This window comes from Sparus aurata, chromosome 15, assembly GCF_900880675.1.
Source record: "Sparus aurata chromosome 15, fSpaAur1.1, whole genome shotgun sequence".
NCBI classification, from domain to species: Eukaryota; Metazoa; Chordata; class Actinopteri; order Spariformes; family Sparidae; genus Sparus; species Sparus aurata.
In genome coordinates, this window is record NC_044201.1 from 15,220,466 (window position 1) to 15,244,843 (window position 24,378).

The window sequence follows — 24,378 nt, forward strand, 5'->3', positions numbered from 1 at the left end:
CCCAAAATAGTGCTTTAAGCGGCACAGAAAAATAATGGATACACAGGCATAAAACTCTGTGAACACGTCTCTGCTGGTATCAGTGGCCATTTCTGACTGAATTTAATTCTGACTGAAACCAACGCTGCACACGTTTAACATAATGAGTACTCACTGCGGTCCTTGTAAAGGTGGAATTTTTCGTTTCTGATATTTCCCCCCAATCCAACATGAATCATCAGCTGGCTTCGTGTCAGCTCAAAATAGCTTTTCCATTGGTCATCATTATCATGCTCTACAGACCACTAAGTGACCACTCATGGTTGATGTAGAGCAGCATTTTATTGTGGAAGACTACGAAGAGATGCATCCTGGGATTGAAGTTATTACAATGAATTCTTAAGGATCTGACTCACACAATTATCCCTTCCACTGTCTACTCCTGGGATTCCGACATTTAGGTTTCTTATTTAAAACTCGCTAATTAAATTCAATCTTGGATGTGCACATGAGATGTCTTCAATGCTCTTTTGTTTCACACTCCTTAGATTGTCTACGCCACAAGTAAAGCATCAGTCCTGCTGTAGGCAGCCTCCCCCCATAACGCCAAGGTTTGAATGCACAGAGTGGGAATTGTGCATAAAAAGCAAATTAAGCACTGTTACACACTGCTTTAATATAGTTCTGGAGTGCACCCCAAGGGACTGTTCTTTTTTTTTTTATCATTTTGCAGGAAATTGGATCTCGCTAATGGAAATTTTGATGTTAAAGGTATTTGTTAAGAACTGAGCCTTGTAAATGGCCCCGAGAAATGAAGTACCACTGGGGCCCGGCTTATTTCCGTGCTCCCTTCTATCCGTCAAAATTGTGTGGACAAAAAAAACTTGCAGAGCCCACAACACCAGGCATAAATGTCCTCCTTGTATCACCTAGAGCATTGCCTTCTTTGGCACTAGGTGTGATGGGAATGCTTTTGTCGAGTGAAAGTGCCTCTGTCCTCAACCAGTGGCTCGCAAAAAAGCACTCATAAATCATCCATTATCTCTCAAGCTGCACTGAAAAATATAAACACTGCGGGAATAGCTTCCACAACATCAGGTATAGCATAACAATGGCTATTTCCTTTAGACTAACAAGGTCTTGAGCCACTCTGTTGTATAATTAAGATGCTGATAAATGGGGAGTCTTTCAGCTGCAGCCCCGCCATTTCATTGGGCGCCGGCACCCGGGAGGAGCGTGCTTGCACATCAATCAATGTGAACAGTTTGCCGAGGCCTGTCAAAATGTCAACCCTAACACATTTATAAGTCTTCAGATGAACATGCACACACCCTATATGAATAACAACTCATCCTGTGGCCCAGGCTGCTGTCGCTACTGATTCATCATCATTAGCGGCATTTAGAACACAGCGTCTCAAATAAAAGGCACATATGTCAAGGATATCCTTGGAGAGAGGAATGCAGAAAATAATTGTGTGTTTTACAAAATAAATCAAAAATGCTTCCTCCTGGAGCTGGGATTAAATCACAACCTGTCATACAGCCATTCACTGTTGCATGACACTCATTTGTGTTAATTAATGCATGGATTCTGCACCGCTGTGCTCACTCATCCCTTTCACCCTATTATTCTGCCATTCACATAACACCCACCTTTTTGTAATCGCTTCATTAATATAGCATATCCCCGTCTCTCCATCACTCGTTGTCTATCTCTGCTCTCGCTCTGTGGCAGAAAGAGATTTTTTTATAGGCGCGTCAGGCTTCACAAGAGCTTTTCAGCGACGCCCGTCGCAGCAGAGACAAATGGACTGTGCATGTGCGTGAACAGTTGGACCCAAACTGTCACTACAGCGCATCAGAAGTTGGCATGGGTGGCGTGAAAGAGTCTGCCATTAGCACCTGTGGCTTTTGGCTCCGTAGCAGCGGCAGATAATGGGCAGGGAAACGAGGACACATCCCAATCATCATACCCCTTAATTCTGAAATGTTAAAAACTTTCAGGGCTCCATTATATGGTAATGGAAGGTGAAGAATAGCAGGAATCACTCATCCTAATGCATTTCCTGAGTACATTTGCATTATAAATGCAGGATAAAACTGACCTTGCTTTGTAAAGACAGGAAGTGGGAGAAGTTTGCAGGGAGAGACGATGATTTAACAACAATATTCATCATTTTTTTCTTCAGGTGCAGTGTGGAGTGAACTCGCGCTTTTAAATATGGACCTCTTCAGGCTGAAGCCGCAGACAGAGAGTTTAATAAAAGTGCCACCTCATATAGAATGTTTGTTTGCATATGTTGTCTCCAGCTACTGTGCCCACTGATAATCTGTGTGGCTGAGCAACCCAGCTGCACCACTGTCACGACCGATGTCCTTCACAGGGACAAGCCACAAAACCTTGCCAGCCTTCACAGCGGTGTGCAGGTGACTGACTTTACTAGGAGACTTTCATTTACTTCAACCTCATAAACAGCATATTAAAGGTTTGACGTCAGCGGAGAGGATATTTTTGTTTAGTTTTGGTGCCCTTCATTACTCTGTGGAAAAACTGTTGATAAAAACACACATCGAAGTCGCATTAACATTGATTTTTAGCCAGAAGATAATATAGAAAATTAACACGTAACAGGCCGACCACCCAGTAACTCAGCAGTGGCCTACTCTCATTGTTAAGTCACAATGTGACAAACAATTACCTTCATTATAGTGACCTTTCACTAGTGTAATCATAACTCTGTAGGGCAATAATGGAAAATGGCCTCAAGATAATGAAATATTGCGGCATGATGAAATAATTAAACCAAAGGGAGAAAAAAGGATTTGCCATTTATCAAAAAAAAAATGAAATTAGTGCACACAAGCTGATTATATCATGGCCAACACACAAATCATACTGATTCCATTATTGGTACTCATTATGTTTGTTGTGTATACTGACATGACTTGCTATTTTAAAAAGCAGCATTGATTAAAATGCTAATGAACTGTTCTGTAATTCCTGCCTTCAAAACAGTGTTTGTCCAATCATACCTTATTAACAGAACAGGACGGTCAAGCTTTGGAGTCCCTCACATGTAAAAGTGAAATGCACAGGAATCCAATTAGAGCTGTATTGTGTATTGGAAAATTGGAAATTTGGGAAAACTGCGTGTTTATCTGCTCTGACATCAGCTTCCAAGTTTTGATGGATAGTGTAATAATGTAAAAATAAAAGTAGGCCTTTTTGTAATGTGTACATTTTTTAAAAATATAACACTAAAATAACAAGTAAAATACCTCTGAAAACACATCTGACAGCGATTTCATGTTTAGAAATGTAAACTCTGGGCTTTATGAAGACTTTGAAATTTACAGACAGATGGCAAATGGTACATTAAGCCAAAGATGCATCGATATAAATAAAATACCAGTGGGGAACAATGAGCTAATACCCATGCTGATTGGTCGTTGTGCAAGGATCGTCCATCAACCAGAGTGGATCTTAGATGAGGCACCATCAGAGGATGACAGAAGACGAACATTACACAAGTGAGAGATGAACAGCAGAGCGGATCTCCATGAAATGTTCTTTTTCATCCGACTCCACACTGAGTCTTATTGAATCAAGCGTCTCCGTCGTCTCTCCTGATCATCTTTGTGACCAGGTGGAACGAACACTTGTGACTAGTTATGTTTGTTATTACCAGGTGTCATGTGGTGCACACAGTACGTAGGTGTTCTGAATTCAATGCATGCCGCCTTCAAATGGAGTGCCACCGAGTGGGTTTTATTACATTTTCGATCAAGTCTAAATTTTAGTACATTTTCAAGCGTCATTACTTCTTCAGCACATTATTATATCTTCATCAGATAAATTTAGCTAGTGACAGTCGTCTTTTCAGCCAACGAAATCCGAAGGCACCCTCTAGAAATGAGGAACCTGCTTTTGTTAACTTCTGCGTAAAATCAAAGAGCTACTGTTTCAAAGTTTCGTTGTGAATTTGTTGGTTGATTTGCCTCCATTTTCACTGGAAAACTGGAAAGCTTGACAGGCGTAGCAACGCTAACTAAGGCTGTCAGGGCTTAGTGAACAGTAGTCAATTATAAAACAGCATTAATTTTTGCGTGTATTGCCTGAGACTAGCTCTGCCTGCTACACTCTTCTTGTCTGTGCTGTCAGGATGAGATGGAGGCTGCTTCAAATGGCCAAGCCACACCATTTCACATGCAAATAAACAACTTCCCTTTCACTCGACTGTTTTTTTCCGTGTTCCTTTAAAAAAAAAAAAAAAAAAAAAAAAAAACCTGCCACATCTTAAAAGGCCCTCTATGAATCATGCCTCTCTTAATTTAAATGAGTCTCTATCCCTCTTGGCAACCAGGCTAACATGTCTCGTGTTTCTCTATTTGAAGTGATTTTGGCTCAGGTTCAGACTGTTTATCACATCCCTCCCAGATTAGTGTTGACCCTAATGTCTGAGTCTTGAAGAGCACCACTTGTTTCCTCATGCGTTGCCAAGGCGATACCCTGAAAGAGCGAAGGACAAGAGGGAGGGAGCGTCGGCCGAGGTGCCGCGGAGAGAGGCTTCTCCTGCATTGATGTTTTTTTTTTTTTTTTCTTCAAAAGCAGATGCTGCGAGAGAGAAAACACTTGGCATTGGATTTACAGCAAACACTTCCATGTCTTTTTCACCTATATCAATTCTATTTCAAGCAGAAAAAAAAGAAACGTTTCTCTGAGAGAATCAATATTGTTTAATTGAACTTTGTGGCGGCGGGTGAATGATAGTCACAAACTTTACTGCGTATGAAACCATTTAATTGCAATGTGTTCCAGCGCTTTGAGATAATGAGCAAAAAATGATGAGAACCTGCCTCCATTCACAGCTGTTCTTTGATATTCATGAACAACTGTCTGGGGTGGATGTTCGCGATACCTCTCACTTTCATCTAGCTCCCCTGGCTCTTCCCCAAGTGTCTCCTCGCATACAGGCTGAATAACACGTCTGAGACAGGGTGCTCTGCCATAAGCATTGATTTTGCATGCCTGAAAAGGCCAAGATAATGCCCCTGCATTTTTGATGAACTTATCAAACATTGAAATACTTCATTGTGATTTATATCAATAGTGAAAATGGTGCAGCAGAGAAGGGCTGTTAGCTGGGAAATGACAGTGAAGACAGCAGGGGTGACTTGTTGAATGAGAAACCAGATCAGAGCCCTCTATACAGATCTGATGTTTCAATCTTTCGCCTCATTTGTTCCATTTTCTCATATCATCTACTTTTTATGCGCACTCTTCAACCCTGCGTCAGTTTTCTTTCCCTTTTTAAACATCTGGATGAGTATTTAATCCTTTCCCATTAATGAGCTGAGCTTTGATGTGACACTTTGAATGCATCAGAGTTCCTGGGAGGACTTAACATCTGTCTACACTTCAAACAACATCTGCAGACAAGACAAACAACACCACCTGAGCGGGAACTCTCTGACGACCTCCAATAACCTTATTTTACACCGCCAGTACTTCATCTTGGAGCTACCACTGCGGCGCTGTCTCGTATTGAGCACTGCATGATCAACAGCGACGAGATGGGAGTTGACAATCAATGATCCTCATCATTTAAACGGCAGCGTCTGTAATACCTGGCAAAGAAGCATCATGAATAAAAGACAAAGTGAAATTCGATGGCTAATCGTTTTGATATTGATACAAGCTGGAGGAAGATCAGTGGTGTCTATAGAGTGATGTCTCATTTTACTTCTGTTTATGCCTGATTAATAGACTGTCCAATTATTAACAAGGTATCCCCTATAGCTCATTTTTTAACATTGCTATATTTATTTTACGGTGTCAAGTCTAGCGTGAAATGAACTGCAAATGCAAATGAAAGCATGCACCAATTAAGCCTTCAAAGCAACATGTTTTTTCTCTTTGCTGACAGATCCCTCCATTTTTCTCCAGTGGGTGGAAGGTCATCAGTATTGTGCAGAGTTTGACACTCACAAAAATGTTAGGTGATTGTGGAGAGTGATTACACGGTGACACTCCCACCACTTTTCATCAAATCAGAGCCAGAACCTCTCACCATCCAAGAGGATGTTCAACATGCTGATACAAAGAATCTCCACTCTGCTCAATCAACAGTGAGAGGGCTCCGACATTTGCAGCTGTCCTGGATATCTGAAAAACACCAGCAAGTCTCAGAAGTGATTAGCACGGACCTAAAAAGATTTTTTTTTTCACCTGCTGCAACTTTAAAAACACTGTAGAAAGAGTGCTGCGCAAATGAGGCGTAAATACTGCCAAAGGCTATTTCTGCCTCTTCATAAATACCACTGTGCTCCTGCAGATTACTCTAAAGGAGTGTGGGACTGATCTGACAGAAGATGCAAGATGATGTAGCGGCAGAATCCTAAATTTAGCAAAGTGCCATGCAGGTGTGTGTGTGATAGCAAATGAAACAACCAGGTTAAAGGGGCACTCAGGTGAGTGTTAGTATTTCATTTCTATAAATTTGGAGGATTCAGTAAAGTCAGAATGTTTTTGAAAAGAACGGTCAAACTCAAAGAAGCAGAGGACAACGCATTCTGACTGTTAGTTCATTCATAGGTCAAGGTCCAACAATTACACAGCCTACAATTCTCATAATGCAACTCAGCTGAGAGGGGGTAGGAACTCTGTTTGGGGAAAAAAAGTGGCAACTCGTCGGTTGAGTAATCATTGCAAAAGAGCAACAACCGTGTGAGAAATACCGGGTTGTTTGATATCAACTGTACAACCTGTGCAAAAAAAACCCCAACAAATTAACTGCAACTCCCACAGTGCATTTCCACATGAAAAGAAAATTACAGTGATGTGAAACTGACAGTACAATCTGGTACTCAAATTAATTTACTTTTGCATTTGAGACCAATTAATTCACCAACCACTGCACCGTGTTTTGTTTACAAATACAACAGTTAAGTGGTTTGAATTCTCCACAGCAATAGTGGGCCCACACGGTATTGTAGTATTCAGAGCAATCCTCCATGCTAGACTGGCAGAAAAAAGCACTTTTTCTCAGAAACAAAGATGTAACAATTCAAACTGATGGCCACAACATACACCTATAGCATTTTTTCCATTCATTCGTTTTTTCTGTGTCACCCTGCAGACAAACCAACCAAAAAACAGACACGGCTGGAAAAATAACCTCCTTGGTGGAGGTAATTATTCATGTGAGTCCTGTTTTTCCATGTTGAGGAACAATGAGGATGCCATTCAAAGAAAACGTGTGTGAATTCACAGTGTGGTTACAGTACATCCAGAACCAGCAGGTACTCCCACTTCACAACCTTATTAAACACTCTCTGCCTGGTAAAAGCCCTCATGTTTCCAACTCGAAAACGCCTCCAGATTGAAGCGCAGGTTTAGAAAAGCTTCTCCAGAGCCACAAAGACATTACACAACTGTTTGCAAAGGCTGAGTAGTACTCCACATGATGAGTAAACTGGTCTCAATGTGTCAAATCTATGTAGTGTCCATTTACACACAGAATACAACCCACAGAAGGGAAAAATAATCCAAGTATTTCTAATTCCGACAGCGTTAGTTGTGGTTTGGTAACTTGGCATCTTAGCTCTGTTTATTGAATGGTAATGTGTGGTAATCTTATGGTAATAGGAACTGACACCATCTTAAAACTGAGAATCCTCATCGGCTGAACGAACCCGTGGATTTTGGTGGGACTTTTGAATTAAAATACCCGCTTTCTTCAATGTGCCACGTCCCTGCACATACTGTACTGTATCCCTATCTGTGTCTCGTGACGCGCCTGAGAATGCACCCTTGCAAATCCACCGGGCATTTCACAGGGGAAAAATATGGAGCACTGCCCAAACTCTGCACAGAGCCCTCTCAGCATGATCAATATGTGCATATCTAAAAAGTAGGTGAGCAGCAAAAGAAATGGTAACAAAGGGACCAACATGTATTTCCCAAGATTACAGCAGGCAAATATTAATAGAGTGCGGAGTGCTCCATGACTACCAATGTTTTCTACGCATTATCTCTGGAGGTTGTGACAGGATTTTAATTTGAGTTTGACAATCTCTGATTGATAACTGATCACGTACATTCATTACATGCAAAAGCTTAGGTTCCCAATGAATTACGAGTCAAGAATGTTCCTAATGTGACATTCTGGATGTAATTATGATGAGCAATTTGATGGTAGTCATCTGCTGAATAAGGCAAATTCACTTCTTGATGTATGTTTTTCTCCTTTGTCTCTTTTGAGGATAAATCTCTCTGCAAGAGAGTTGTTATTGGAATATCACTTACCCAAAATCTGTAATTAATAACTGTCTTGTGTTGACCCTTCAATGTGGAAATACTCAGTTTAACAAACAGCAATAAAAGCAAAGCGTCTTGCTTGCAGTTTTACTCAAATGTGATATTAGCAGCACTGTCGTCTAATAAGCGGCTCATACAGACGGAGGCATTTTTATGTGCAACGTCCTGAGTACTTGTCTCTATCACAGGGATCTTTCTTCATGCAAAGTGCTTGCTCTTGTTTATAGCAGACAGCACGCGCCACTTTAAGATTCCAAGTCAGAGATACATATCGCAAGTCATCATTCTTTTTGCTGAAGGAAGCAATGTTGCTGACATTGCCACGTTGCATTAGAGTCACACCAAGAAAACAAGGGGACATAATCTAGGACATGCTGTCTGGAATCATCCGAAACAACTTCAGATAATCGACTCTGAGCCGCAGAATTCCTGCTCTTCAGACGGGCCAAAGCTCTAAAACCAACAAGATCATAAACTTAGCAACCCCTAGAAGCGTAAAAAGCAAACGGACCTCAAATCCCTGGACCAGACAGTAGAGATTTGGAAAGTGCAGTACAGCCTCCGTCACTGAGTAATGAAATTAAGACTGAAAATAAGATATTAGCAAAAAAAACAAAAAAGAGGTTCAACTCACAAGTGATTAACCATGTTTTTTTGCGAAATCATTGACATAGATCTCATTATTTCTAATTGGAGCTGCAACAGCTAGTTGCAGTCTCGTCATTTCTAGTCATTTCTCAAGCATTAATTTGAAACATCAGCTGGTTCTTTGTCATTTATGACAGTAAATGCAGTCTTTGGTTTTTGGACTGTTGGTTAGACAAAAAGCAATTTAAAGATGTCACGGGGGGAAACTGTGATGAGCATTTTATAGACTAAACCATCAGTTATGAAAATAATGGGGTGATTAACTGAAAATGAAAATAACTGTTATCTGCAGCTCAACTTCAAACAAAAAAAATCTGATATGGCATGAGACTGCAAACACTGCAGTGCAGCATGCCGCGTGCTTTGTGTCAGCAGAATACGTGTCATGCTACCTTGCCCTCATAAATCCTGTTGAGGTGCCCTTGAGCAAAAACATTTGTCTAGTCCGCTCTAATGGAGCTAACCAGCAGCCACCACCAGTAGGAGGCTGGTTGTGCTGAGGGGAAGTGTTCACCGCAGTGTTGTTGAAGGAAATCCACTCACCAGTCTTGCAGATGGGACAGCACTGATCAGGCTCGTACTCTGGGTCCACACACTCCGTCTGAGGGCAGGCTGCCACGGAGCACAACACCTCTCCACTGGGCTCACATCGGCACTTCTCACATGGAGACACCTGGGCGGCAGAGCAGGAATAGTAATTAACACCACTATAAACAGTTCACAAACAAATACACCGACACACAGACAACAAAGAGTCTTCTCCAAATAATTAATTTCTTGCTATCTGTGTCTCTGGCTTTTTGTCTCAGTGTTTGTGTCTCTCCTTTTTCCACTGCTCTGTCTCTCTACAGCTATCTCTCAAACACACACACACACACACATACATACATGTACACACACACACGCACACATACTCCTGGCTGTCTGGTTGGTTTAATACAATGTGCACTCACTGTCACAAAGCTACATCTATAGGAGCGTCTCATCCTTCTCAACTTCATTGCCAATGAATGCCTCATTTTAGGGAGAGCTGAGTCGAGAATTGAACTTCACTATCCAATCAGTGGATATGGAAAAATCAATAGGACTGGGAAACAACAGAAAGATGCTTGCAATCATCTTGGCGCGTGAACACTAACGTTAGAAATGACTCGGTTATCCGAGCTTTCCGTAATGTCTCGAAAAAGAACAAATATGGGACAAAAGCTGGAACTGAATATGGTTTGAATTACATCCAGCTCCTACATTTACCATGAAAGGCTTCATTGAGCAGCCGCTTGTATAAAGCCATACACCTTTCGTCTTAACAAGGAGCAAAGGTTAATTCTGCCAGCATTGCTGTAGATTGTAGAGGCTTGCGCCTCCGCATGGCACTCCACTGTGAAAAATGGAGCGAGGCAGCACTTAGTACAATGCCCCAGAACTTAGCAATCAAGCATAAAAACCTGCCTGTTGCTTAGTTTCAAAGCACCCCCCTCCACACCGCATAGCACAAAGGCTGACGTACTGTATGCCGCTTGTGAGAGGAGAGCTTTCTGTAGATTTCCCCCAGCAGGAAATAGACATAGAGCTGTCGGCAACACCATGAGCCGGAAGAAGAAAATCCCATATTAGCCTTAACCTCCTGCTGTGACACTCCCCAACAAAGAGAGAGGCATTAGGAACTGGAAAATGTAACTTCTTGACATAGACATTACACCGAGATTGTGGTGCAATCCTGAGTGGAGCCATTCAAAGAAGTGTCAGAAGTAAAAAAAAAAAAATCAAAAATCCTGCTGGTTTTGTCTCTGCGTCTCTTCACAAGCACCTCCATGCAGCTCTTTGTAAAAGTTGTAACATTACTATAACTGTAACCATATCATGTGTATCAATAAACTGAATTTGGAAACACTCTGCTGAGCCGCACTGCTACATTTAGCCTCCAGTAATATTCAGGCTTTGTGTGAGAAAAGAGACAAGTGCTGACCTTTGCCATTATAAATCTGCCTGCTTGCTCGCTTGCATGCTGCGAGGCAAGGTGACTAGTTTTTTGCGTAGTACCTGTGATGAACTCCATTGAACAACAAGAGTGTTTCTGTCAGCACTTCTTGTTTGAGCATGTCAAAAATGAGTGAGTGCAGTTAACGGGCTCACCTTAAACTCTTCTAGAGAAGCGTAGATCTTGCCCCGAAACTCGCAGTAGTTCTTTTTCTCCTTGCACTGCGGGCAGCATTGGCTAGTGTCCACTTTAATGCAGCGGGGGTGAACCTTGGGACAGTCCGGCTTGGTGCACAGAGGGCCCTCATCTGTGCAGAGGCAAGGGCACGTCGAAGGGCCCGGGGTGAATTGCTCGCCAATGGCGAACACAAAGCCACTCTCATCCATGCAGCCTTTCCCCCTGTAGTCTGGGTAGGCGTACTCGTCGATGGCGTCCAGGGACAGGGTTACGTCACTAGTGGGGCCCTCGTCTATTTGATTCAGGCTGTCCTGTTCGCTCCACAGCTCCTGGGACTTCCCGCCCTTAGATCCTCGTGTCTGGGAGTTGAGGTTCGTCCTGGTGCGGCTCACGGCAGTCCTGTTAGGACCCAAGGCATTGATTTCCTCCGGCTGCTGCTGCTGAGCGCCGTATCTGAGCGGCTCCTCTGGGGCCGGCTTGTCCTGATGTTTGTCCTCCCTGGCTTGGGTCAACACCCTTTCCAGACGTTCTCGGCTCGCTGGTAAGGTCGCAATAGGATTACACTGAGCGCCGCTCATCAGGACCCCGAGAACAAAGAGAACTTCTGCTGTCATGGCAACGGAGTGCAGCATCTCTCCCCACCACCAGTGAGGTGGGAAAACACCTTGGCTCACATAACACACTTCACATCTCAGGTGTGAGCCAGTCCATCTGTAAAAAGAAAATTAAACTGGGGTTATGTGCTCCATATTTTGTCATTTTTTTTTAATCCCGGTTGTCTCATTCAGCCTCTGGAACAGTGTGAGAAATTCAGACGACTTCAGAGCACCACTCCGTCGTGTCAAACATCCTGCTGAGTGTGACGCAAGTCTGCAGGATCAGTGAATTGGATCATCAGTACAGGGAGTATTCATAGGGCCGTGTTAGGAAATCGATACTACTTCATACTGTAATACCACCCTGCATCAATCGGTCGCAGCGCTGACAGAGTAAGAGGAAAATAGCCAAAGAAGGGCCTGAATCTAACACTCTGAAGCTCCTGCTCCTCTTATGGAACAAAGAGTCAGGATCAATGTCTGCTTTTTCTTAAATGAATCACAGTCATCTGTACAAAAGGAGAAATTGATTTGAAAATGGAACATAATTCCACTCTGGAAAGATGAAGTAGCCATATCAATTTCAAAATAAAGCCTGATCTGCTATATAGCTTTTGCAAAGATCCATAGGGACATCAAAACTTTCTCTAAAAGAAGCACGCTAAATAACTCTTTGTTCTGTTTTAATCAAAAGTAAAAGCACATCACTTTCTTTAAAGTTTTCAACAATGTGAGGAGTCAATACACAGCAGCTCCAGTCAAATTTAAATCCCAGGATCAACTGCAGACGTTGCAGAGGCTGCACATTTTTCTTTTCTTTTTCTTTTTTTAAAAGCTATAGTCAATGTTTTTGTTTTGGTCTCTTGCTTAACTTGATTTACTGCAGCATCTTGAAATTCAAATGCCTGATAGGACGCTTTGCTGCGTTCGGTGGCCTACTTCCATTCATTTCCTCACCAAATGTTCGGTGTCACCGCTGAGCTCCGTTTAACGGGCTGCAGCCGTGTTGACATTTATAGCTTATTTTGAAGGGAGGTGAGATTGAGCTCCGTATTGACTCACTCAACAATTAACTGCAATGTCCTGTCTGCGCTTGTTTAGGAATACTTCACTGTATTGATTATTTTGTCAACCTCAATGAACACAGCTAATTTCCAGCAGAGTGATAAGGAGCCCTTAACACAGGAGGTGAAGAGAAACTAAGCATTAAATAAGCTGCGAGTAAATCCGTTTAGGTATGTGGTAAAACATAGCAGAGCAGAGATAATGCTGGGACAACCAGCCACATTAATTCTATCCGACTCCAACAATGAAGCCAAAGTCTCCCCATATGTTTTAAGTCTTGCATTTTGATATTCATGAATTCTGATCCATTCAGAGGGAAAAAGGCTAAAATTGACTGCCGGCACGCCGGTGGTATTTGAGCTGTGTTTTAGCTGAATTGCTATGTTTGAGGCAGAATCCTTGGGAGCTGCTGTGGAACTGAGAGGAAGCAGAACGAGGTGCATACCGATAACGCTGCTGCAGCTGAGTGAGAGAGAGATGAGCCCAAGCCTCATTAGTAAAAGGACCTCATTTGGCTTTTCTCAGCCTCACCTCTCCACCTTAACAGCTGTTACTAGCTGTCACACAGTTACTGCTGCTGCTCTGTTCTCCATCAAGACAGAGCTCTGGGTGGCCCTCAGGCTGGTTGTCAACTGGGCACAAACTAGCCATGGCACCACAGTATTTACAGGATAAGGCTGGTGAAACATTTTTCTCACTGTCCACAAATGCCAATGGAATGGCCGGCAACAAACTAATCCAACTTGCAACAAGTAAATAAGTGTAGTCTATTTTAGGTTTTAGCCTAAAACTGTGCCACAGTCCTCCACTGTTGCTCAAAAAAGATTAAAAACACATCAGTGAGCTGTTGCGCTGTTGTTCCTTCACTTTGACGAGCATGAGCAATGTAGTTTACTCTGTCAGTGTGGTACTCCAGTTGCCATATGCTAGGCCTGTATTAAGTAATAGTGTAGCCGCTTGTGGACTCCATCTGTCTGTTGTAATGTAGAAGTTGCTGGTGGCTGTGTAAATTTTAAGTTCACGGCAGATAGCTTTGGACAAAAGTAGTGAACTCATATCAAAATGTCACGTTAGCTTTGTGATTAATCGAAATACTACTATGAAGGACATAATGCATTCAACATACGGCGCAACATGTAAGAATGGCCACGTGTTGAACTTATACTCCGAACAAATGGGGGCAGCATACAGCCAGAGTTGTTAACTCCTGCCAATTGTATTCGGTTCATGCATGTAGCTACTCTTAGCTTGTTAGCTCAGTTAGCTGTGCAGGTAGCAGGATTTTTTTGTGTTAACAGGACCTTGGACCGCTGAGAGAAAGAGCATTTCAGGACCGGGGCTAGCTGGTTAGCATGCTTAATTCAGTAGGTATCTCTGCAACACAATACATAGATGACGTTGACTTCACCTCAAAACTCTTATTTCTTCACATTCTGTTTTTTTTGTTAATTAATGTTTGAAACTGAAATTCTAACATATTGCACCTTTTAAGGCCATATCACTCTACTTAGCACCAAAGGTTTATTAATTCAGGTGAAACCAGTCTTCAACAAATGCACTACTTCTTCCTATTCGAGTCATTTTTGCTTAAAATGACTGTGTGGTGGCTGTCTCCAGAAGACACAGAGCCTTCTTGAAAATAGAGACTAGTGTCTTTGTGACACTTTTTAAAGATTTAGGTCTTCAGCAGGAATGAATAGGCTCGGGGCAGAGTGGGACACAGCATAGAGAAATCTCAGAGTGCTGAGAGACAGACTTGTGCACATCGGTAGCTTTTGGTCTCTTTGTGATATTTGCGAAGAATAAGACATATGTAAAATAAGTCCAACCATACACTTTAATATTTAGCCTTTACAACCTCATGTAGATTCTATGCATCAACAAGTTAGAGTGCTATGTTCATGCCATTCTAATGTCATCCTAATGATCTCAGACATCTATCATAAATGTCCAATTAATTCTTAGCGTTAGGTGTGCCAAATGTCATGACATGTTAGCAGCTTGATTGAAACATAAAATTCCATTTAATACTACAGTGCTGACTGTTAAATAATGTTAAGATCCCACTCCTCAGGTTCAAGTGATGGCAAACTTTCTTAAATTTATAGTGTTGCATATAAGCAATTTGGTGAAAGGTCATGGATTTATCTTTTGCCCCACAGCCCTGCAGAGAATTCACTTTTTTGCTTCACTGCTCTATCTTGAATGCTTGCAAAAGATATTCTGGCTGGAAAGAAAAAACAACTGCAAACTGACAAGAAGATTCAATACAGTGTCTGCACTCCTCTGCTGTGTAGGGTGGAGGCTTGTAGACTACTGCTCAGACAAATGTGAGAATTAAATTGAGTCTAATGAGCACATAATGTTTGATATACCGCATGCATGCTCCTGTAAAAGTCTCTTTAAGGATTGGGACCTGATGTAGCAACTCTCCGTTTTTACCGACATTGCTCGGGTCAAAGCGATGCAGCAGTCAGACTCATAAACTCAGCACCCGTGTGACCTGACATGGCCTGTGCTCAGTGCCTCACTAACTACTGGTTGCAGCCATCAATCAGAGGTATACCAGGGTTAATATGAGCCAGCATCACTGAGTTCATTCACACTTCCGACAAATTTGAACACCCACTTTCGAGCAACAAATCAACTCTGTAAGTGGTAAAAACAGCTCTGCAATTTACACTTGTCAGCTCCAAATAATTATCTCTGGAAAACAAACACTTCTCAACGCTGAAAAATGAGCTGTATATTTTGGTCTTTAAGAACTTTTCTTTTTTTTTTTTTTTTAAACAAGAGCAAAGTAGTCATGTGGTTTTCCTGTTTCCACATCTGTTTGGCAACTGACAGGACTCTGCATGGTTCCAAACACTGGATTCGTCCAAGTAATTATCAAGTGGCACAAAGTGCTGAAATGTCCGGCCAAAAATGGTCAATTAAAAAGAAACACACATTGAAACAGTTCAAAATCTTAGTCAAACTTGTGGATTTTAACACGTTATAGGGCGTTGGATGGAGACAGTTTTAGGAACCAGGCAAAAAGCCTCTTGAGGTGAAACATGCATGATATCGGCAATAAAACCAAGACCCCCACTAAGCTTCTCTGTTGTGCTAAATTGTAATCTTATCTTGTTTCTGTAATTGATTTTTGATGGATAAATAACGATGCAATCAGAGGCTCTGAGAAATCATGCAGAGTGTGTGTGTGTGTGTGTGTGCGTGCGTGTGTGTGTGCGTGTAAATTGGCAAACAAACTACACACCCCTGGAGTAAAATAAGGTCCTTAAATATACACATTATTAAAACATCTCTGCGCATATTATCAAATTTTAATGATCGAGCAGTACAAGAGTTTAAACAAGCTGAGTTTCTAATCCTCCACCGTTTAACCAGCCAGCCACGGTCGGGCAGCGTTGGGATGCGATGTGAGAGTTGTCAGTTCAAACCTCAGGCCTGACAGGTCGAACAGCGGGAAAACCTCAGCTGGAAACTCAACAGGAGAGGAAGTTTATTTCCATCGAATACAATATTACATCATTGGAACTTGGTATCAGTGAGGAAAGTCATACATAAACCTGTGTTGATGTACCTGCTGCAGTGTGCATATTATATAGTCCCTTCTGTTTCAGGTCTGCAGGGCTTAAACAGCCCAAAATACACATTTCACATTGTTTTGGTACTTTAATACTTGCTATGAGACATTTTTATACATATAATTTTGAACTAATAATATGTTTCAGAGATCTGTTACTGATGATAACAGGTTATTCAATTGATTTCTCATCTGAAATGTTTCCTTCTTTGGCCCAATAACAACTGTCTACTGTCACTTTATTATTGTCACTTTCAAGCACACTTTGTGGCAAATTCAATTATTACCCCTTCAGGACCTTTCAGCAAATATTCAAATGGATAAAAGCTGTTAATACATTTACATCAATGTCAGCAGAACATATGGGTCAACACTGCAAGGACCACATCTTTGCCAGACATAATGTAGGGCACTCTCTGTGTCTCGAACCAAAGCACCAGGGTTGGGAGAGTTATTTAAATATAAACAGTTACTTATTTACTGTTAAGAAATGTAGTCAGCAAAGAGATTATATCATTCTTCATCTTAAAGTTGTTATCCTGTTAGTAATCCCCTTTTGTACTGAATGAATCTGTAATATATTTACATCTCTTTTTCTGTAACTTCACCGGAATGCAGTTGGGTTTGTTTTGTCTTTGGTTATGTAATCCTGTGACATGTATTGTTATTGTTATACATAAGCTTTCTAAGCACAACATAAAGACTGTGATTACATTTCCTGCTTATTTTCACCACCGTGTATCTTTACTGCCTTAAAAAGTAGAGCCTTGCCAATACGCGATTACTGGTGTTGATGCCGATCAAAAAAAGATCTGATATCTGATGAACCGGCCAATATTGTTTTATATATTTATACAGTGAAACACACATTTTTTGCAGTTACCCGTCAAATGTGGTTATCAAACACTTGACAACAAAGATACGTATGTAGTGGAGGCACGATATTTTAAAGTTAAGTTAGAATTTTGATGTCAAAAATGACATTAGTGAACTGAAACAATTCCTTCACTCAAAATGTTGTAATTAAACATTACCGCACTTCTGCATTATCTTCTGTAAAAAAAAAAACTTTTCAAAATTACGCATAATAGACAACATACACTGCAATGCCAATTAGGGATGTTAATGATTAATCAATTAATCTCTGTTAAGAATGTCGATGATAATGTATTGAATATGACTTTGTATTGAATAAAGAGCAATCATGTCAAATGATCAGTATGACTATCGATTAAAGAAACTGCAGAACATTTGCATCCCTAATACCAATATATCTATGATGGGCCAAAATCGACCAATAACATGGGCCAACCAACATATTGGTCGGGTGCTGTTAGAATAATTATCAGTTCTAATTACAATGGAGAATCATATTTCTGGGGAAAAGGCCAAATAAACAGATTTTGGGGCATAAATGAGGTCAAATTTAACCATTGTGTACGCTGGTACAAAATCCATTTCCAGTGTACAAGGAGAGGTAATCACATCATGAGCGAACACTCAATAGAATAAGACCTGACTTACATTAAAATGTCTCCTTTTACTTAAAAATATTCCACTTCTCTGGCTCCAAATCTCTACAGCTTGATTTCCTGCACACATTAAACAACAATTATCACACATTACACTAGATGCTACCTTGGAAAGGCGATGCAGTATGCAGCCGCAGAAAATTATAATTATCTGCCTTAAATGGCTTAAAATCCACAATAATAAAACTGCATTTTGTTATTCTGCTCGCCTATTAACATTGCAAATTTAAATGCTGCCGTGCCTTGTGCCATTACTTTTGTTGACTAACTATGTTTCCACTTGCCACTGACATTTAAATGTTGCAGTGCCTTCCTGCAACACAGAGAATGAACTCACTATTAGCCTCAGTGCTTGCCAGCAAGACCGGGTTTGGTCATTATCGTCACTGTAGATATAAATCCCCCCGAGTCCAAAGGCCAAAGTTCTGTTTACAAGTCAAGCTATTGAACGTAGCCGGTTGACCACTGAGGTGCAGCAACAATGATTAATCAAGCAGGAACTCCACCTGGCTGTTAGTTCACGGTTCAATGATGCTCACCATCGCATTGATTTATGACTCATAAATTATTGTCGTTTTCATTACCCAGCGGAGCGAATACGTCTTGACACACACAGCCTGAGCTCAGGGTGAAATTTGTAGCCCCACCTTGACTAATAAGATACTGTTATTCATATAGATTGAATTGGCACGGCTTCAATAACACAAAGCATGGCGGTGAAGTTGCGTTGAGGTTGACCTGCCTCTTGCTTTCCTTCTTTGATGCCACTCAGGAAGGTTCCTTGCAGGGGGGTTGATAGCAGTTTCACACACAAAAAATGCTATAAATAGGGCCAAATGCACTGAGGCAGCTCTCTCATCTCCAGGAATTTTCCACAAGAGAGCTCAGATGTTTCCGTCTGTTTGTTTGTTTCTAATTACCATGTGTCATTAATAAGTGTGAGCAGTATTTAAAAAAATATTTGTAAAATCGGATCTGGCTGGTAAAACCTCATGTTGACAGGGGAGGGGAGAGAAAGTGACGCGCACAGATTCCTCCTTGTTTTGATTTGTGTTTACGGCCGGCATCGTGCCCTGTTTAAGTCTGACACCGAGCCTCCAAAACAAGCAAACACATGCACATTCACATTGTCTTGGAGAATAAAACTCCTGCGATGTCCCTCTGTTAAATCAAACTGGATGTCATTGAGAGGAAAACCATCTCCTCAGGGCTAGAATTAACCCAGACAGACAATATGGCCTCGCCGCTGTGTGCACTTCATTTATTGCACATTACATTCTCCTACTAACACTGCTCCAATGTCCCAACATGCCATCGATGGCACACGGGGAATGCAACAATTTACTTTGTGGTCTACTTCAATTTATGACAACGCAGATCACGGGGGATGAGATGTGAAATGTTTAGACAGTGGTGGCTAGTGGGCTTGGATCTGACAGGGCCGAGAAAGTATTGAATTAATGATGCCACATTTTAAAAACTCGTTTTCATACAGATAAACAGTGTGAAATGATGAAATCCAATTAGAGCACTAAGGGACACTAAGGCAGGAGGAGTATTAAGCCATCTGCCAGTGAGTAAAGATTGCTGCAGGGCTGCCTAATTGAATTTTATCCTCTGACTGTAAATCTTGTGAGTGACCCAAATCAGAGGAAAGTTTGCCTAAATGTGCGATGCAAAACCCAACGGCCCCTTGCACAACTGTCACATGATCTTAAGATTATGTACGGCGGAACAAGGTGAGAATTTGCTCACACACACAGGCTGCCAGGGCGAGTGTGCGGCTGGAAATGTAATAAGAAGCAGAGTGTAAATCAGCTGGATGTTGAGATGACGATGACGGCAGGCAGCCTTTTTATTTTTACTTTCGTCTGTGTCACACACAGGGGTGGGGGTGGGGGGCTCTGGGTTGAACAGAACAGAACTGCACAAATAAACAGAAATATTTTCAGAAAATAATACATTTTTAAGACCCCATCATCTTTTCTACAACTATGAATACATCCAATGATAAACACTGTATTTTACATGTTTAGGCTGCCTACTCTGCTGTTCAAGGCTGTGTTGACTAGATGTTGCATCCTGGAGTGAGTGTGAGAGCAGAGTCTTTGTGCAGCCACTGAAATCCAAGTGATGCTTCTTAGAGCCTCACTCCCATTTACATCAGAATACCCACACTCCTCACTCACACTGATACCTATGCAGCTTCTACAGGTGCATCAGCCTTTTGCGCAGGCTGCATTCGAGCCCCCCCCCCCCATCAGACTAATTTGCATATAAAAGCTTTTTGGTGATAGATGCAATTTAATTTTCATGCGGGTATGGTGGCTTTCCTTGTAACCCCGAGAGAGTAAAAAAAAAAAAAAAAAAAAAATCCTTCCAAGAGCTGCAAACCCAAACACCAATTTTCAGCAGGACATTCTCAGCAAACTAAGTTGATGTGATTTTCTCCAAGCATCCAAGCAAATGAGAGCACCAACATGCATGAATAGAGAAAAAGCAGCATCCTGACACAGCAGCGTTGATATAATTCACCTGTGATCCTCGGAGTCTGTCTGTATCCGTCAGCGCGCCGGGTTGAAACACAGCCTTTCGGACTGCTGGACAGCGGGAGAGCCACGACAGCAACAAATGATCAGCGGTGAGGAGATGGAAACTGACGCTCGTTAAGCCAGTCAAATGCACAGTTTCCCCGGAGGATGCTGCAGGTCATCAGCGCGCCGCGCTCAACTTTAATCGCCACAGTGAGTGAAAAAGCGCTCCGTCTCCGGCGATCCGCCGCTGCGAGTGCTGCTGCTGTCCCTGCTCCACACTGGCACTTTGTTTCTCACGGTGACAACAAAATAAATAAATAATTTAATAAACGGAGGAGGGGGGTGGTTGGGGGGACGCGCTCAGACGTCACGTTCGGCCGCGCGGCCACCAGGTGGAGCAGTTTAAAGTGGGAGAGGAAACAACAGGCAGTCAATTAGTGGGACCAGTGGACGCTCACAGGTCGGTTCATGAGGTCCACATGCGGCGGTGATTAACGACTTCACTTAATTATCTCCGATTAGAGAGTCGTTTCCGTGACACAGTTTGGTCAACGCGTAATTAGTTGCCTAATGAGAAAAGACTAAAGCACATTATACAAGGAGGGGAATTAAAAAGTGTGGATAATTGTCAGTGTAATACCTGCACGATGCACACCAGGAAGCATGCAGGGCCGCACACAGGATTTTAGAAACACTGAGGGTCACCAGCCCTGACACATACCCCCCACCGAGCATGCCACAAGAAACACATACATTTACTGTTATCATTTTAATTTTTCAGATGTCTTTTCTTCAGTTGGGCTAACTATTCAATTACACATTCATGCTTTCATTCATGCAATTCATGTTTACCTATATACTGTAGTAGCTACATACATTTAGCGTAGCCTACCCATTGAGCACAAACCAGGATTTCAACACTGATTACTAATTAGAAAGAAAATGGTATTTTCAACCATCTAAGATGTCGTTTACAACAGTGGTCCCCAACCACTGGGCCGCAGAGAAAGAATAAATACATTATTTTATTTCCGTTATATTGACGATTATACTCAGAAAGTTTTTTTATTTGGAAAAACTGATTCTCTTTTTACAACATCCGTCTCTTCCTCTTGGCGCGCTTGACACGTACCTGTCCTGTTTCAGTCACGGACCGGTATACCCTAAAAAAATCAAGCTAGCTGAGATTAGTGGAAAACAAACGTCTTTGGAGAACTACTTTGCAAAGAAAAAAAGAAATGGCCGAAAGATGAGACGGAAGAAGAGGGAGATGGACAACTGTATTGAAGCTGGCTGTTAAAGTGGCTGAACTGCAGCTGCGGGGACGGTGAGTGGACAACTGCTATAATTTTATTATCGCGGAATCACATGCGTTAGTATTTTGGATAATTAGTTCATATGTAGGTTGAAAGAGAGACAGTAGTGTGATAGGGTGAATGTATTTCTCCGGAGTCCTGGCAGATATGTGGTCTACACAAAGACTTCAACACATTAAATTTTTCATATAAAAGTTCAGAAATATGCAACTATGGAGTCCAGGACATGGTAATGGGAGTGCTTTTGTTCATTAATGTAAAATAAGACTTACAGCTTACTGTTGTAAAGCACATGGGCATGTACTCCGAACCATAACTTGTGCAGCAAATTTCACAAGTCGAAAAAAAATAAAACCTTTTAACCCTGAAAACAGCAGTGGCTGCGGTGGCTGAATAGGGTAAGTGGATAACTGTGAGTCTGAAGGCTGGCAGTTTGCTCTAACTGTGAATGTTCAATTAATTTCTCTGAGTAGTCGGTGAAAACAACGTCCACTTGTAAAAGTCTTTTCAATAGAAAAATGCTCACAGGTTACTACAGTAACCTGGCATTACTGTTATTTATTTAATTACTGATTGCACATTGTAGCGGCTGACAAAAAATATGACCCCATCCGTCTATAGATTGGTTCCCTAGGTGTTGCTTTTATGACATTCAGTCAGTTTTTCCCAGAAAAAATGATGGTCGAATTACAACACCAATGTTGCTAGATGAAAAATATTAAATGTACCAGAGGCTATAAGTTATAGTATTTTGGGGTAAATGATCGTACCTGAGTCAAAACCACAAGAACAAATAACTGTTATTGTGTAATTTAAAAGAACATGTAATTAAGATAAATACCTGAGCTTCCTGGTGCATTCAAAACAACTCGACTTGGAAATAGATTCCTTAGTGAGAAAGCTCAAGCTCCTCCTCTAAGTTGAGTGTTGTGCAGTGGCAGAGACAACGACAGCCACACTCACGAATCACGTTCATCATCAAAACCCACGCCCAGCATGACTGGCTGAAAGGGGTCACATATTTTGCTATTCTGATCATGAATTAAAACAAGACAGCATAGACTAAAACCAGATACTAATGTTTGTGACACAAAATGGTCAAATTATTGTACATTTCAGCATTTTTTGCTTCATTGATCGTATGGAGAGTAAAATACAAATGTGGTAAATACATGATATAATATAATGATATGATAATCGCAACCAAAACTGGAAGAGGCGTTGTTTTCCCACAGCCACTGTCTTCAGGTAGACGTGGAACAACTGGAATAACTGCAGTAAGTCTACACTGCAGAGGAAAAATGACCCCCCTGATGGAGTAGGTGAAGAAGGTGAAGAGTCAGAGTGATAAAAACGGAGACAAAACAAGAGTGAAGAGACAGGCTTTTACTTGATGGAGAGCGCTGGTGTTGTGTGAAAGTCTGTTCCCTCACAGACAGACAGACAGACAGACAGATAGACAGATAGACAGATAGATAGGTTATTTATTTTCATGGACAGTAGGCAAACTGTTAGCAGTAGCTATGTTGCTAACATTGTCTTCACGACAACGCCGCCAACAGTAACACCACCGGGAAACACGGGGTTGAAATCTTTGTCAAGTTGCATAGCAGATTAAAACACCCTCTATCTACTGTTTTTTGTATAAACAGTATCATATAGACAGTGGGAATCTACTTAAGGAATAGAACAGGCAAAGTACAAAATCTAATGATGCACCACAGACAGAATGGAACTATATTTTCAGTATTGCAGTGATTTTTCATCAGGGATTGAGTGACAAAGCTGCCTACCTAATTTGCCACCGACTTTTAAGTTGTTATGCACCTAAAAAATATATATATTTATTTACTTATTTACCTCTAAATTGCTTTTTCAAAACTGCATGATGGCAGAAAGCTCCAAAAATGGCCCCCTCGCTCCTGTTTGTGTCAGGTTGAAAAAGGAAATCATTAATATAGCATTAGAAGCTGGCAGTGAAACCATAACTGCCCTGGGCACACATCAGCATACATGCAGCACTGTTCTCTGCTGCTACACCTTCCCCCAGGTTCAAATGTCATTCTTCAAATGTCATTACATTTCTGCCCCCATTAACTATTGATTATTTCCACTTTTTGAGCCGTGCTGTGGAAATGGCCCACATGGCTCGCTACCCACACTCCACAGATCAGGCGGAACAGAAGTGCCCACCTCCTGGTTTTGACACGCAGGAGGGAGGGGAGGAAGTCAGACTCAGGAGCAGGGCTAAAGAGGGACAGAGCGGGACACAGAGCGGACGGACTGCACTGTACCCCACCTGCCCATTAGCCGTATGCTTGAGTGGACGACTGGAGGTTAAGTTGTTCTTTTTTGGGACCCATGAGAATTTTGCCACAACATGTGTTGAATATTTACTGTGAGGTCAGTCCAAGTTTGCATTTGTTTTTCAGCAGAGAGCAGGTGGAAAAGTTTGTTTGGGCAGCAGCTCTGTGCCCTCTGCCATCAACAAACTACATCCATAATACAGTGGACTAGTTTTCGCAGACTTCTCAAAATGTCTGCTAATAGCGGCTGGTTCTGTTCTCCATTGTTTTCTATTTTTCAGTATTTCTGCTGTTTGAGCTTCACATGTACAGGCTGTGGGGGATTTCTCTGGTGAA

At 41.7% G+C, this 24,378-nt stretch overlaps 1 protein-coding gene across 1 annotated transcript in view; it reads right to left on the reverse strand.

Moving 5' to 3' along the window:
• The window catches only part of vwc2 (von Willebrand factor C domain containing 2), a 23,541-nt gene extending 2,830 nt beyond the window's left edge, over window positions 1-20,711 (reverse strand). The window contains exons 1-3 of the mRNA XM_030440909.1: window positions 20,422-20,711; window positions 11,083-11,815; window positions 9,493-9,622 (exon numbers count right to left, since the gene is read on the reverse strand). Coding sequence (XP_030296769.1) covers window positions 9,493-9,622; window positions 11,083-11,736 — 784 coding nt within the window. The 5' untranslated portion in view covers window positions 11,737-11,815; window positions 20,422-20,711. The remainder of the gene's footprint in view (window positions 1-9,492; window positions 9,623-11,082; window positions 11,816-20,421) is intronic.
• Between the last annotated feature and the right edge of the window lie 3,667 nt (window positions 20,712-24,378).